The following is a 15,280-nucleotide window of genomic DNA, read 5'->3' on the forward strand; positions in this document are numbered from 1 at the left end:
ATTCCATGCTGTGACAAATATTGAAAATTACTACAGAGATTTTTTTCATGTAGTGCTGTGTGCTAAATATGGAGACTGGGAAGCAGAATGCCTCTTAGTCTGCCATACTGTGGCACAGAAATGGCGTGCTTGATCCCATGACAGCCTGTTGCAATAGGAAGCAGGATATGTCCTAGCATGCTCCAAAATGCATTTAGTGCTTTCATGTAAGAACTTGACAGCTGCATGAGTAGCAAGCCTGTCACAGAATGTCGGTCAGCTTGTCCGTGTTATTGCCTTGAGAGATGGAGGTTCTTACCTTTTGAGGTCTTGTTTTGTGAGGTGTAGAAGATGCACATAAAAAGTTGAGGTTGTTTTCCATGAACTTTCACATTGATCTATGGACCTTACTCCATTGTTAATACTACATAGTTTTAAATGATGTGTTGGTATTTTGGCACAATGATTTAAAGAATAATCTACCTGTGAGATGCAGAACCTCCCTGGCATTTGTTAAGCTTAATCAAAGAGTGTGTGTTTTGCACTGCTCAACTTGTGTTTTGTTAGGATTGAAATAAAACTGTTATTCTTTGAGTGTAGAATGCAGTTTTCAAAAATGCGATAGTTTTGCTCCCATATAAACCAAACAGATGAATCTGAATTGATCTGAATCTCTGGGCTGATCTGAAACCTAGGTGTGTCCCGTATGTGTCTTAATACATATTTTTGCTTGTGTAGGATATTGGTCGTGTTACTGAACCTCCCAAGTTAAATGAGGCAGTAAATGAAGTTTACATCACTTACAACAGCACTACTCCTTGTCAGATAAACAACAAATTGAACTATACTTCTCTTATTGTATTTCACTGCAGCCAAGGAACTAGTCTGGTAAGACATCTCTTAAACTTCTGTTGATATTGGAGTGCAATTGGAAGTGGGTAGTAACCAGTGTTAGGTTTGTTTAAAACTGAATCAAGGATTTGTTCCTAGCATGTTTCAACAAGGAATATACTTAATATTTTTATTCTTAACCAGGCAAAAGTTCACAGAGTGCATGAACTTCAGGCTTAAGAGTAGCAGTTTCTGATGGTTTCAAGGATCAGATTCCACTGAACTAATGTAGCAATAACTTACTGCTGGCGTTAAACTTGATTCTGCATTGCACCTTGTCTAGGTCTAAAAGCTTGTAGTTGTACCACAAGCTAACACAAGAACCACTGTAACTGTAAAGCTATTACTGTGAAAAGTTTTCCCTGTGTTGTAGCCCTTTCCATAATCCTACACAGCTTTAAAAAATTGCACTTAGCTACTTACATTTTTTTTATTTTGTGTTGACACCTGAACACTAAATTGAAGTTGTGTGGTGGTGTGAATCTAACATGATGGTGTGAATTTTTTGAATGCTTTAACAAACTGTAGTGAAGCACTAAGGTATGATGTTTGACAAACTAGAGCTTGTTGAAGATACTCAGTGGAACCATTTTCCATCAACATGGGACATGAGCTTGAAACTCTAGGCAGCTCTGACTATTACATAGGCTATACTACTATTTTTATTTAAAATATGACAAAGGAAACAGCATTCTTTCTAAACCTTAACTCAGTGAACTTTCTTAATGTTCTCTACCATGGAGACACGCAGCGCGCTCGCACTTTTATTGCTGCTAGCAACTAAGCTGAACATTGAAATCTTAACCCTAATTAATAAGAAAGCTTGTGCACTTCAGTTACTGCTTTAATTGCTTTCTGGAATTAGGTAGAATGTACTTCACTTGTAGCTTGCTTTTTTTGGTACTGGTTGTAATATGAAGGGATGGTGTTTGTCCTTCAGTCAGCAAAGTCTAGCCTTGGTAATAACTGAGGTTAACTGTTGGGGTGGTGGGGGGAAATGCAGAAAGAACAACACACTCCAAAAATTAAACCTAATGTATTTTGCTGTGTTCTTTGGTAACAGGGCAAGCCAAAGATGATACAGAAACTTGACTGCAGTTTTGTGTTTGAGTGGGAAACTCCAGTTGTGTGTCCTGATAAAGTGAAGACTTTAGGTTGCTCTGTGACTGATGAACAGCTACACTATACTTTTAACTTGACCAGCCTTTCTAGAAGATCATTTGAGGTAATGCCTTCTGGTGGGTTATATTTTGGTGTTTGTTGGTTTGTTTTTAGTTAGGGCGGTTTTGTTTGCTTGGTGAGTGTGTTTTTGTGTTTGGTTTTTTTTTTTTTTTAAATTGCCTGATGCTATCAACATTTTGGAACTGCAGCAGGGGTTTCTTTTGAGCATCCTGGGATGTGAGAGGAGACTGAAGCATGTGCTGCAGCTGTGGTCAGTGTTGATATTTGTTTGGCCTCTGACAGAGCGAACAATATTAGAGGGAATAACATTAGGGTTTTTAGTGGTTTTGAGAAGGAAATTCATGGGTGTACTGATGGGGAAAGGAAAAAAATCTTCACCTGTAGTAGAATCCTGCAGATGAAAACAAGTCTGCTGAACAGACTATATCCTTGATCCTGTAGGTGTACTTTTTCTGCAGCTTTCCCATAGTAAAGAAGGCCAGACTTGCAAAATTAATTGTCTTGTTTTCCTCCTGCATTATGCAAGTACTGCATGAGGCTTGGCTTATAAAGCATTTGGGTGGTTCTGTGTAGGTATTGACTGTAGGCTCTGAGGCAGCCTTGTTTATGATGCTTCTGGATGTCCACACAGGTATTTTCTGGACCCAACAGTTACCATGTGGGTGTATGCAGTCAGGCAGCAGACTTGCCCCAGGGAAAATGCAAAGATGGAGCAGTGTGTCTGACATCTGAAAGTGGAGTGTCATCTTTTGGAAATGTAAAAGAAATGAAAATGGACTATAGCCACCAGGATGAAACTGTTATCTTGCAGTACACAGGAGGTGATCGGTGCCCCTCAGGTGAGATTGAAGCAGACCCATTTTTTAATGTAAAAACTTTTCAGCTGTTTTTACCCATAAAATATGAAGTTTTGTTGCAGTAGGAGGGAAGCAACATGGATTTTCCATATGTTTAATGGAAACGTGTAGTTTGGTTAAATCACATGCACCACACTAATCTGCAGCATCAATATGTACTTCCTAGAAAAGAAAGTGCAACTTTTCTGTAGGGATGATCCTAGTTAATTGTACACTACATCCTAGTTTTCTTATTGGGTTTAGACTAAATATTTCAGTATTTTTTGTTTCTGCCTATGACTTTTCTTTAGTATTGAAGTACAGGCTTTGGATATGCCCCTGGATATCCAAATGGATATGGATTCTACTGCATGTTATTAAGAGGATCTACCTTTCCTTCTTAGTGACTGAAAAGGGAGAGCTTTGTGTGTTCCCCTTCAAGTACAAAGGGAAGACCTATAAGGAATGTATTACAGAAGACAAGAATAGGCCATGGTGTGCTACAACTGAAAACTACCAGGGAGATGGAAAGTGGGGATTTTGTGGTAATGGTAAGGACTTCCTATGCTTCATGTGCGAGGATCTGAGCTAACACAGGGAGTTAGCCATTATCAGGCTGGGCAAAAGACCTCTGGCGCAATACAGTGGAAGTAAAGGGTGGGCAAGACAAGGAATCTATGGGACAAACCTGACTGAAGTGAGTGAGCAAAATACTTTTGAAATAAAAACTTCACGCCGTTAGATCGTGAGTGTTTAAGTCGTAAGTGATGACTCTGTTTTGATGGAGATCTGTTGTTTTGGAAGGAACAGTACTTTCTAAAAAGCATGAAAGCTAACCTAGGGAATAAAATTGCTAGGTAAAGCATTTGTGCCTCTTTGCTATCTGAAACAATCCCCGATGAAAATTTTTGTTGATACCACAAAATTGCTATACTAAAATCCATATGTGCCTGAAGGCCTCTTGCAAAGTATTTTTTCCCTTGTTTTTCCCCCTTATAGCAACTGCAAGAAGGGAATCTACCATTATCTTCACATGTGATGAAAATGCTGGTGTTGGGAGACCATACCTTCTGAGTGAGACACTTGGCTGTGCTGTGACATTTGAATGGAAGACTCAGGCTGTTTGCCCTCCCAAGAAGATGGAGTGCAAGTTTGTCCAAAAACACAGAACTTACGACTTGAGAATGCTCTCTTCCCTGACAGGATCATGGATCTTTTCCCACAATGGGAACTCGTGAGTAGTGAGCAACTCCCAGGGAGCAGCCTGCTAATCAATACTGTTGACACTGTAATGTGGCATAGTACTTATGTTTCGTCCCTGTTCAGAGTCTGTTTAAATTGCTGACCGTGTCCTAAAACTGTCAGTGCTTAACACTGCATATAGACAAAAAAGCAGAAAGGAACCCATTTTATCTGAAGAGGATGGATGAATACTGTCTTCACCCTCACTCCTTCCCTCTGTTGCTAACCCTTTTTAAAGGCTTTCTATTGAAATTGTGAACATACCAAAGTCATTTTGTACTTCAAATGCAATTTTTTTTGATTGTTAATCATGTTGAACAAAAATCTTAATGACTTAGTTGCTGTCTTTTGACTCAAGCAGGTAGCTATTTGTCTAAAGTTTAAGTAGGGCTTTTTTCCCCCCATTTCTCTAAGAATCAACCTAGAGGAAAGTATGAATGGCTGGAAGTCATCAACCTCTCCAGCCTTCTCCTTCCAGTTAGAAAATAGAAATGAACTGGCAAGGCTGAGAGCGTCTAATTCTAAGCTTATGATGAACTGTGGGGGTAACAAAATTGTTTCATTCACAGTCTTTGTACTAGTTCCACTGTTCTAATAAAACTTACCCAGTGTAGCTCTGAAGAGGTGCTGAATTTAGGATAGTACTATCACTTTTATAGCTGAAGAAACTTTTGTGCATTTCTTGACCAAGTTCCAATTTCTAGTTTTGACCCAGGTCAAAATGAACTAGTGAACTAATCTGGTAAATGATCAATTATTTTTTGCACAGTCATTTACTTGGAAGTGATAGTTAAAAGTAATCTGCTAAACCTTAGTACATGCTTTATTATGTTAGCTAATTAGAGTATTTAATTTCTTTCAGCATGGCTAGCTTCCCATGAGGATTCTGAAGTTCACTTTTTCAGTTTAGCTTAAGCTAATTTTAAATAAGTTTTCTCTACTGTGTTCTCTATAGGTACTATGTGAATCTCTGTCAGAGGATACACGAGGGACCCACAGGCTGCCCTGAAAGAGCCAGTATTTGCAGGAAAAGCAACAATGGAGATGTTCAAGTTCTTGGACTTGTTCATACACAGAAGCTGAATGTGACAGGTAGAGTTACCTTTGTTCCTCTAGAGAGCTAGAGATGGTTAAATCTTACAACTTAGCTATAGTGGTTCCTAAATTGTGGTGAGGATTTTATTTTGAAATATCTTTACCAGTGAATCTTCTGTTTAAAAACAAAACCATTAAACACTACTGCTCAAACTTAAAAGTTTGAGCAAATAAAGTGTTGTCATTAATGCTGTAAGAAATGAATTGTCCATCTGAACATCAAGAAACACTTTTAATAGTGAGGGTGACATAGCACTGGCACAGGTTGCCCTAAGAGGTTGTGGAGTCTCCTACCTTGGAGGTATTCAAAAGCTGCCTGGGCATGGTCCTGGGCAGCTGGCTCCAGGTGTCCCTACTTGAGCAAGGGGGTTGGATGAGATGGCCTCCAGAGGTCCCTTCCAACCTCAGCCAGTCTGATTCTATAATTGTGGGAAAGGTAACTATTTTGCTTCATCCAGCTTTGAAAGTCTTGTTCCATGTCCACTAACTTCTTCAATTAAAGTAGCATGTAAAAGATGACTAACTGGCTTCACTCTTAAGAAAAGGGGTGAAAAATAATCTCAATCTTACCCAAGATTTCAGTTTAAAGGATATTTTGTAAATTGCTGCTGAGTTTGTGAAATTGAGGGAAATTTTCCATCCAGCTACAAAAACAATGGGACATATTGCATGTGTTTATTGCCTGAGTTAATTTATAAATGAATATCTTCATTTACTCTTAGGTTTAAAAAGTGACATCTTAAATGTAAGCAATCATTATGGCCATACTGGTGACCTGAACACATGGTGCAATGTAAATACACAGGTGTTTGAGGCGTGATTTTTAAATGATCATCAGCATGAAGACCTCAAGTTAATGAAGTTCTGTAATTGATATATGGTCTATGCAGGGGGAAAAAAAAGAAATCCTAGAGGTTAATCTAAAGTAATGAAGTCTGGAGAATGAGCAAAGGGAACTTCTGCCAGCTGCTTGCAGAAACCCTGAGTGTCACCATTTTTCCTTTCTAGGTGATACAGTGTATATTAGTTATTCCAGTGGGCAGGAATGTAAGAAAAACAAGAAGGTAACGACAGTTATAGAACTGAAGTGTGCAAAAACAGTTGGCAAGCCCATGATGCAGAGGTGAGTAACAAGTTAACACACCACGATCTTCATGGTTTGTTCCTTTGTACCTCTCTAGTAAACTCTGTCTCAGGATTGTCTGTTCTGTTGGACTGTCCCTAAAATAATCCTTGGTCTGTACTTGTAAGACATGAATCTTGTGGAGGTTCTGCACTTGTTCACTTCCATAAAAAATTGTATTCTGTATTTATCTTAAAATTTCTGGGCAAAAATTTAAGCATTCTACTTCCAAATTAGATCTGACAGTGGCTGGGATGCTGTTGTTTTCAATGTCAGTTGTAATACAACCACTCTTAACTTTGCTCAAATCTGTTCAGTAGAGAACACTTACTGTATATAAGTGATAATTGATATATGAGCTAATAAAACATGGTTTATTGTTGCCTCGATACAGATCATTTCACTAGAAGCTGTTCAAAGTGAGGTATATATGCATGATCACAAATACTAAGAAAGCTTGATGGCTTTTTGCTCAGTCTTGTTTTGGTTAACTGTATATTGTTCATAGAATTGGGAAACTGAGCAAGATGCTCTGCATGAGTCAGAACTAGGCAGCAAAATCTGACTATTTACACTCTTTGTCCTAGTTAAATAAGGTTAAACCTACCAAGAGCAGCCTGATGGGTTTGTTAGCTCAAATACTTTGATAAAACCCTCTCATACACTGTGCGATTTCTGGAACTTTTGAAGTAGGAAATTCAAGTACAACCAGGTCTTTTTAGGTCTTGGAACTGCAGAAAAGTACAGTGCGACTCTTCAAGTAGCTTTTTTCTGAGTGCTACTTGGCTATTTTAGCTTGCTCTTGGCATGATGCTTAGGCAGGACATTGCCATACATGGCTTAGCAGCCGTGTGTCTTCCCTTTATCAAGACACTAAGCACTTTTTACTGTTTCCTGGAATCATGAGTTGTGTCTGTTATTTGGTAGGGTTGATGAAGAAAACTGTGCTTACTACATCACTTGGAACACACGTGCAGCTTGTGCTGTGAAGCAGCAGGAGGTGGAGGTGGTGAACGGGACAGTTATTAATCCTGCAACTGGGAAAAACTTCTCTTTAGGGGATGTTTATTACAAGTAAGTAAAAAAAGACCCAACAACAAAACAAACGAAGAAAAAACCCACACCAAGCACCACCCTATTCCCCTCCACCGCCAAAACCTCAAAAACCACACCTTAGTCCTGTAGAACTGTACTGCAAGAAAAAAATGTTTGGTGTGAATATTCTATGTTGTCTTAACAGTTCTTAGCTGTCAAGTGGAAGTAGCACTGAATTCACCTTGTACCACTGACTGACTTAAAGGCCTGATTAATAGTGCAGCTCATAGTTGGCCTTATAGATTTGAGCATGTCCGGGTGTACTTAATACTAGTCTAAAACCTTGCATGTACCATGATGTTAGATGTCTTTTATTGTGAGTTATTGCTCTCTCCCATCGTGTGTAGACATTAGTTCAGTGCCAGAGAACTTGATTTTTTTTTCACCTAGAGGACTCCTTGGCTTTTTATATAGCACCTTTTTTGCTGCTCAGGCAATCCATATGGAAGTAGGAACCCATGCTTCAGAAGCCTTAAAAGTGAGGAAGGACAGCTCTGGAGGAATGGTCATGCATGGCTGAAGACCAGCAGTTACAGTGACTACAACTACACATTGCGCATAGCTGGTCCAGAATCTTTAACTACCATGTTTAACAACAATGCTAGCATTATGGAAAAGAATCTGCCTGTACTAGTGTTATGGGAAGATCAAACTCTGCTTGCAGGGCACAAAGCATTGGTGTGCAGGATTGGAGTAACTGAGCAGAAGTGTTGTGAATAAACCTGGTGACAGCATTACAAGCATAGAGAAAAAACAAAAACAACAAAACAAAAGGCCTGCATGAAGGGAGAGAGGAAGTCAGGACGAAAATAAAACTTGGTGTAATGTACGATTAAAGGCAAGTCATATCTGAGTGAGGTCAGCCTTCAAACAGGTGGCTAGAACAAATAGTTATGAATCTCAGAGCATTCTCAATCTGACCAGCAGTGCAAAAGGATGCAACTGTAAATAGTACTTAGGTAATACTTATGATAGAACTAGTTACCCTTCTGGAGAAGACGGCTAAGCTATGCTATTTATAATGGCTCCAGAGCAAACAATATGGTTCTTATGGTCAGTAGTCTAGCTTGTGTGTGAGCTGCTGAATCATGCTTTTGTCTCCAGTTTATCTTTAAACCTTTGGGGAGGTATTTACAGGTTCATACACCCATTGAGGGCAATATAGCTAGAAAAGTTTACTTTGTGTGCTTTCTTAGAAAGATAATATTTATGCTAAATATAATCCTCATTTGTAATGTTCAGGGAGGAAACCTGAGTCCTGCATCTTTTCTGGGTGCTGAGTCAGCCACTCCAACTTGCTCTGGAAGCAACCAGTGGTAGCAGCTACCACTCTTACCAGTCTTATCTTGGGAATAACCTAAATCTGTAAGTTTAGACTTAAGGATAGACCTGCCTTCTATTTCCTTAGGTTGTACATGGCTTCTGGTGATGTACGGACAAATGGCGATAAATACGTATATGAAATTCAGCTTTCTGGTATAAGAAACTCAAGTGTCCCCGAATGCTCTGGAGCAAACATCTGCCAGGTTAAAACTAATGAACATCGCTTTCGGAGAATTGGTTCTGCCACAAAAGCTAAATATTATGTTGAGGGTAAGTACTTGCTCACTAGCCAGAATTGTCTGATACTCTGTCTGAATTGCTTCATCAGAAAATGGTTCTTGTTTCACATCATCTGTGCTAATCCATTTCTGTAAAGGTGTCCAGAGTCTGTCTAGAAGAATTCAGGTTGGTGGGTTTTTTATTTTGTAAGCTTAGTTGCAGATGTGGCCTTAATAGGGTTTGGGCTTCACACTTGTTGAAGGACTTTGGTCGAAACAATGCAAGATAGAAGACTTGGTCTCCTGTTCTCCTCTGTTCTTGTGCTGCATAAGCAATGATCTCCTTTAGCTACCTTTTTTCTTGTGAAGAGTTTAGCCCACTGTCCCATAGCAACTGGTGGGATCAGCTATGTAAAAGTATAAGCTCACCTGTAGATACTGCAAAGTGTAAACTGTTACTGCGGAACAAATACATAACTTTCCAGGGCCTAGTGTTAATAGAGTGTTCTCAAGGGAGCAGTAAACGCTAAGGTTTTCTTCTTGTTGTAGATGATGACCTGGATGTCATATTTTCATCAGACTCCAGATGCGGTAAAGATAAATCAAAGTTTGTGTCTTCAACCATTTTCTTGCACTGCAATACGCGTGTAAAGGAAGGCATCCCTGAATTCCTTCATGAGACGGCAGATTGCCAGTATTTATTTACCTGGTACACATCTGCTGTGTGTCCATTAATGTGAGTAGCTAACAATTTTCTGAAAGCAGCTCTTGTCAGCTCTTCTCAGCTAAAGGGTTTTTTGTATTTGTTCATCTTGGTGACTGTGAAAAATGAAAAGCTAAAAAAGCGGTATACTTGTGGGTAGATGGAATTGGTGTTCATGTATGTAGTGTTTGGCACGTGACCACTAATAAAACCTTGTCAAGTTGATCTGGACCTAAAGCCACTTGTTTGCATGGGAAATGGAGAAGCATGGTGGAATTAATATTATTGTTCTCACTAAGTAAAACCTACTGTAGCTAACAGAACATGCTGTTTCATGTTAGTGAGAGGAGTAACCAGTATTTGGGTAAAGGTTTTTGTCCTCCTTGCCTTATTGTCCGGAAAACTTTTAGCCACAGCAAAGGCTGGCCTTCCCCTCTATCTGCCTACTTCTTCAGGGTTGAGCGAACATCATTACAGGACTTAAAGGAATAATGAGATACTTCTGCAATTAATTATTATCAGCTTATCTACAGAACGAAAAAGGAGTAATGAGGTGACAGTGTTAAAAGCAGAGTGACCGTATCTAGGTGCTTACTGGCATTCTTGACTCATGGGCAGCCTCACTGCGAGGAATGGAGCGACTGCTAGGACTACTCTCTTTCTGGCTGCTAGTTTGAAAAAACAGGGAGACTGTTTATCCTAGTTTAAACAGGCAATTAGCTATTGAGGTCTGTGTAGTGCCACAGTCAGCTGGAAGGTAAAGAATTGCTGTAGCTTTTGCAGCTTGCTCAGGTGCAGTTTGGTTCTAAAATAGCAGCCTTGTGTGGCTAGCTGCTGCTGTGTAAGCTCTAGAGTGCCCAATCATGCACTTCAGTCTTGACTATAATCAGTTTCATACATTGCTGGAAAGCATACCAGGATGTAGGCACAGTATGTACATTTTTTTTAGGGTTTTTTTTTTTTTACTTAGAATGAAATCCTCTGAATTCAGTTCTTTATAGCTGTTAGGCACAACTGATGGTATGTTGTGGCATGTTTAATTTCTTTGAATCTGCTGTTTCTAACCCAGTTTGCAACTGGTCAACAGATCCTACTCGTCCTTTTCTTTCCAATTTGTTATTAGATCAACCAATGATCCAGGAAGCACTGAGCACCAGACTGACCATGAGGCCCAAGTACATAAAGGCCTTTCAAGGAGAAGTCAGGCTGTTGGAGCTGTGCTGAGTGTCCTCCTGGTTGTTCTTACTGCATGCCTAATAATCTTGCTGTTCTATAAAAAAGAGAGGAGGTAAGAAATGATTGGGAAGCTTTATAAGTTGTTTGGTAGAGCTTGATTTCCTCAATGAAAGGGAAGCAGAGATTTAAGAGTTGGCAGTATCAACTGTCAAACCACTTTTTTTCGAATTTCCCATTCCTGTCTGAAGGTCCATGTAAAGAGGGCACACAATTGAGGGTACACAAGTGAATTGGGCTAGTCTCTATTGTGGGCAACTGCTAATTAAGGAGGATAAAACAATGTGACAATACTGTTAGTATTCAATACCCTTCTTTTTATGGTGTCAGGCTGGAACCATACAACTGCAGCAAGAAACAAGTGCAAGCCCTGCTGATTTTTCTGCTTTCTAGACAGGTTTGGTCCCCCCCCACCCCCCTTAGACATAAAGGCCGGAAGGGTTCCAGAACAGTGACCCTGAAGCTGCGGTAAGAGGGGAGATGTACATCATCATGAACTGAATTTTGTTAGAGTGGTTTCAGGGTCAACTGTCACTATGTGATAGCTTGCAGCTTGCTTTCTGAAATGCTTTCTGTTGATGGTAAAAATCCAGTGAAGAAAAGTGAGGGCTAATAAGGAGGATACAGTCTCCCTAATGCAGTATTCTTCCCCTTCTTTAGGGAAATTGTAATAAACAAGATAACGAACTGCTGCAGAAGAACATCCGGTGTTTCCTACAAATACACAAAGGTAATACAGTAATGCAGGTAATACAGGTTTTGTTTCTGGTCGAGTTCTCTTAATATGAAGCTTTCATTAATAAATAAGTAAACCCTCTTAATTCCTAGTTCCTTCAGTGCATGAAAACCATACTGTGTGGCTTCAGGAAAGCCACATAGCTGAGATATCTTCATTTATATTGTGAAATGGGAAAGGAAGATGGAGTTGAGGAAATGAACAGCAGTCCATAAATAGCCAAGTAACACATAAATGTACAGGAAGAGAAAGAAGTCCATTTCAGACATAGTAAAAAGTGATAGTAGTAGCATGCTATTGCAGTATTATTATCTTACAACTAAGTTAAACCCAAGGCCATGTGTGGTGTGCGGTCTGACAACCGGGGAGATCAGTGTATGGCAGAGTCTAGAGTGGTATATATGCATTCTCCTCATGCATTTTTTTTCTTCTTAAAGATAAGCAGTGAAGAAGAAGCTAATGAGAATGAAACAGAGTGGCTTATGGAGGAAGTTGCAGCACCAAATCAAAGAACAGCAAAAGGAGGGCAGGAGAATGGTCACATCACTACCAAGTCTGTTACATCTGAAGCCTTTACCTCTCTCCATGTGGATGACCTGGACAGTGAGGATGAAGTGTTAACCATTCCGGATGTAAAGATTCAGACAGGAAGAGGACTAGACAAGAGCAAGTACCCACAAAAGAAGCCACCTAGTCTTGGAAGCAATGACAAAGCTTATTTGCTGAATGGGGGAAAGGAAAGGAAAGCAAAATCCAAGCCAGGCCAGCAGCAGGCACAGAACTCTACAAATATAGTATCGTTTCATGATGATAGTGATGAGGACTTGTTGAATGTTTAATAACCCCTCTTGTGCCTAATCAAATATATAGAGAAAGATTATATATAATGGGACAACATTTCCAACCAAATATGAGGACTTCATCCTGAAAGATTTTTCTGAATTTTGCCTTTAACAAGAAACCATTGAAAAGGGAAGAAGAGAAAGATTTCTTGGTTGTTTACAATGATCTGTTCAGTATGACTGGATTTCTAACATCCAGTTGGCTGAGTTACGTTGACTCTCTCTAGCCAGGACACCTTTTTTTTATTTTTTTTTTTTTTTTTTTAGCCTCAGCAGAGATATTGAATGCTGGCAGAGAAACCTTTGAAAGGAAAGGATTAAGGCTCAATGAAGCACCTGGCTCCTGAGACTCAAGTTATCTGACTACTAGCATTTTAACTCATTGTATTTATTGATTCTCACTACTCAGGTTTGCTTAATAGCAACATGTTCTTCCTGCCGGCAGGGTATTATTCTATGGGTTCACCCATCGTAAGACAAGGAAAAATGTAACTTTTGTGTGTTGGGATGATTTGATGTAAATTTTGGAACTAGTCTAATTTATCCTGTAAGTTTTGAATATCCATTCTAATTTAAACAGATCATTGGTTCAAAGGTATTGACTGGAAGGTACAACTCTGTATAGCTTTAGCCTGAAATGGTTGCTGTTCTTTGCATGATATTTTTTTGGTACTGGTCATATGACTGACTTCATCAGTATTTGCCTAAGCAGCTGACAAACACCCAAAGATTTTTTTTTTTCCTTCTCCCTAGATTATGGCTGGACTAGGCTGACTGCACAGAGAACCAGAGTTTTCAAGGACACAGAGGCAGAATTCCTTTTAATACAATCTGCACTGCCCAGTTTGTCATTACCAACAAAAGCCCAACAACTAGAGGAGCCCTAGTCAGCACAATACTTCTCTGGTACTAATTACGAGAAAAAAAAATTTGGGCCAATGTTTTCTGACTAAGTTCTAAGTCTTATGCGACGGTCCTGGCCACAGTCACTGATTTGATTTGAAATGTTGCTGGCAGTGAATGCAAGTCAAATTTACTCTAGCACTCTTGCTCTTCTCCAGGTGTTTCCTAAATTAAATTTGGGCAATGATAATGTTTCAGAGCATTGTACAAGTACACCCATTTGTCAGAGCTTTTTGAAACTTTTCATTGTTCCTTTTGGCTGGCTTACTCAGTTTCAACAATGGTTTCTTTTTCTAAAAGCTCCATTTTGAATCAAAATAGTGTAATATAAAGTATTCAGCAATTTCAATAAAAGATATGAAGTGGGTATTCCAAATCCCACATCTCAAGTCTGGAATCTTTCTTAGACTAGTCTGTAGTGCTGCTCATCAGCCTGGTGATAGCTAATATCTTAATTGCATCACTGAAAATGAGAACCGTGTTCGATGACAAAGATCAGAATATATAGGTAAGCCTCAGTGATGTATTCTTTCTTTTATCAGACTTGGGTTTCTTCCTTTTGTATGGTTAGCAGTGAAGCTGTAAATCAGTTTGGCTAAAGTTGCATCTTGTCATACTTAAAAGCATCATTTTTTGTATTTAGCATTAGGTTAATCTGGGGGAAAGAGGGGCTTGACAGTGTGTTTTTAATGCTGTCAGTTACCATTGAAGCAGTTCTCTCAGTGGGCGTTGAAGAACGCTGCTTCCCTTCCCCAGGTCTTCAAGGCTGGCATCTTCGAGGGGTTTGATCCATGAAGTGCTGCATGAAATTACTTCCTATGTGTTCAGGCATAACACTGCATGTCTCTTTGTTGTGACTGTGATAACAAGTTTTAGGTAGAACAGAGGTACTCTGCCTGGGGGTGCTTATCTGAGCAATGTCAATGATATATTTTTAATACCTGGCTAACAGCGGTGAGTGACTTCAGTGCCTAGTCTTGGAACTATTGCCCACTTTTTCTCTAGGTGTTTGTAGGTAGGTAGGCTGACTGTTCAGCTGACTTTTTCAGAGCTGGATGCATGACTTGCTTCACCAGACTATTTTTCCAGTAGAATACCCTGCTTAACCATAGGGAGGGAATGGTTATGAGAATAGTGGGGACCAGAGGAGCATGTACAAATGGCTGGGCAAGAAGTAGAAACCTTGCCAGTCAACAGCATGACACCCTGGGAAATTAGCCTTTAAGGCACTGTTGTGGTTTAATCCTAGCTGGTAACTGAGCACCATTGATGGTGGTACCAGCTGTGGCATACCACTTGGCTGCCTTTGACTCCAGTTCATATTGAAGTTCTAGCATGTCTGGCACGGCAGCACTCAGTGGCCGAGTGACTTCATTCAAGCCACGATAGTCTACTGTTAGTCTCCACTCTCCATTAGACTTCCGCACTCACCCTATGGGACTGTTAAAGGGTAAGTGAGTCTTGCTGATCACTTGGCTCTCCAGTCGAAGAATCAGCTCACAGATAGGAATCAGGGAGTCTTGGTTGTTGCGATTTTGCTGCTGTTGCACTGTTGTGGTAGTGATTGGCACTTCTTGTTCTTTGACCCTCAGTAACCCCACAACAGAAGGGTCCTTCAAGAGCTGGGCAAGATGGACAGCTGTTTAACTTCCCCTGTCTCCAAGGCAGCTATACCAAAAGCCCACTTGTACCCTTTTGGGTCCTTGAAATGCCTTCTCCAGAGGTAGTCTATGCCAAGGATGCACGGAGCCTCTGGGCCACTCATTCCCAGTTAGACTCATTTCAGCCTCCAATACAGTTAGCTCTTGGGATCCCCCTGTCACTTCAGAAATATAGATGGGTTCTGCCCCTGTGAAGCTGGATGGCATTAGCGTGCACT

General features: G+C 40.0%; 1 protein-coding gene across 1 annotated transcript in view; it reads left to right on the forward strand.

Moving 5' to 3' along the window:
- IGF2R (insulin like growth factor 2 receptor) overlaps nt 1-13,790 on the forward strand; it is a 58,637-nt gene extending 44,847 nt beyond the window's left edge. The window contains exons 36-48 of the mRNA XM_075088035.1: nt 718-867; nt 1,934-2,095; nt 2,684-2,891; nt 3,293-3,439; nt 3,888-4,122; nt 5,086-5,222; nt 6,234-6,348; nt 7,276-7,422; nt 8,852-9,036; nt 9,534-9,720; nt 10,811-10,975; nt 11,581-11,650; nt 12,094-13,790. Of these exons, the coding sequence (XP_074944136.1) occupies nt 718-867; nt 1,934-2,095; nt 2,684-2,891; nt 3,293-3,439; nt 3,888-4,122; nt 5,086-5,222; nt 6,234-6,348; nt 7,276-7,422; nt 8,852-9,036; nt 9,534-9,720; nt 10,811-10,975; nt 11,581-11,650; nt 12,094-12,495 (2,310 nt within the window). The 3' untranslated portion in view covers nt 12,496-13,790. The remainder of the gene's footprint in view (nt 1-717; nt 868-1,933; nt 2,096-2,683; nt 2,892-3,292; nt 3,440-3,887; nt 4,123-5,085; nt 5,223-6,233; nt 6,349-7,275; nt 7,423-8,851; nt 9,037-9,533; nt 9,721-10,810; nt 10,976-11,580; nt 11,651-12,093) is intronic.
- The last annotated feature ends 1,490 nt before the right edge of the window (nt 13,791-15,280 follow it).

Source organism: Phalacrocorax aristotelis, chromosome 3 (genome assembly GCF_949628215.1).
Source record: "Phalacrocorax aristotelis chromosome 3, bGulAri2.1, whole genome shotgun sequence".
NCBI lineage: Eukaryota > Metazoa > Chordata > Aves > Suliformes > Phalacrocoracidae > Phalacrocorax > Phalacrocorax aristotelis.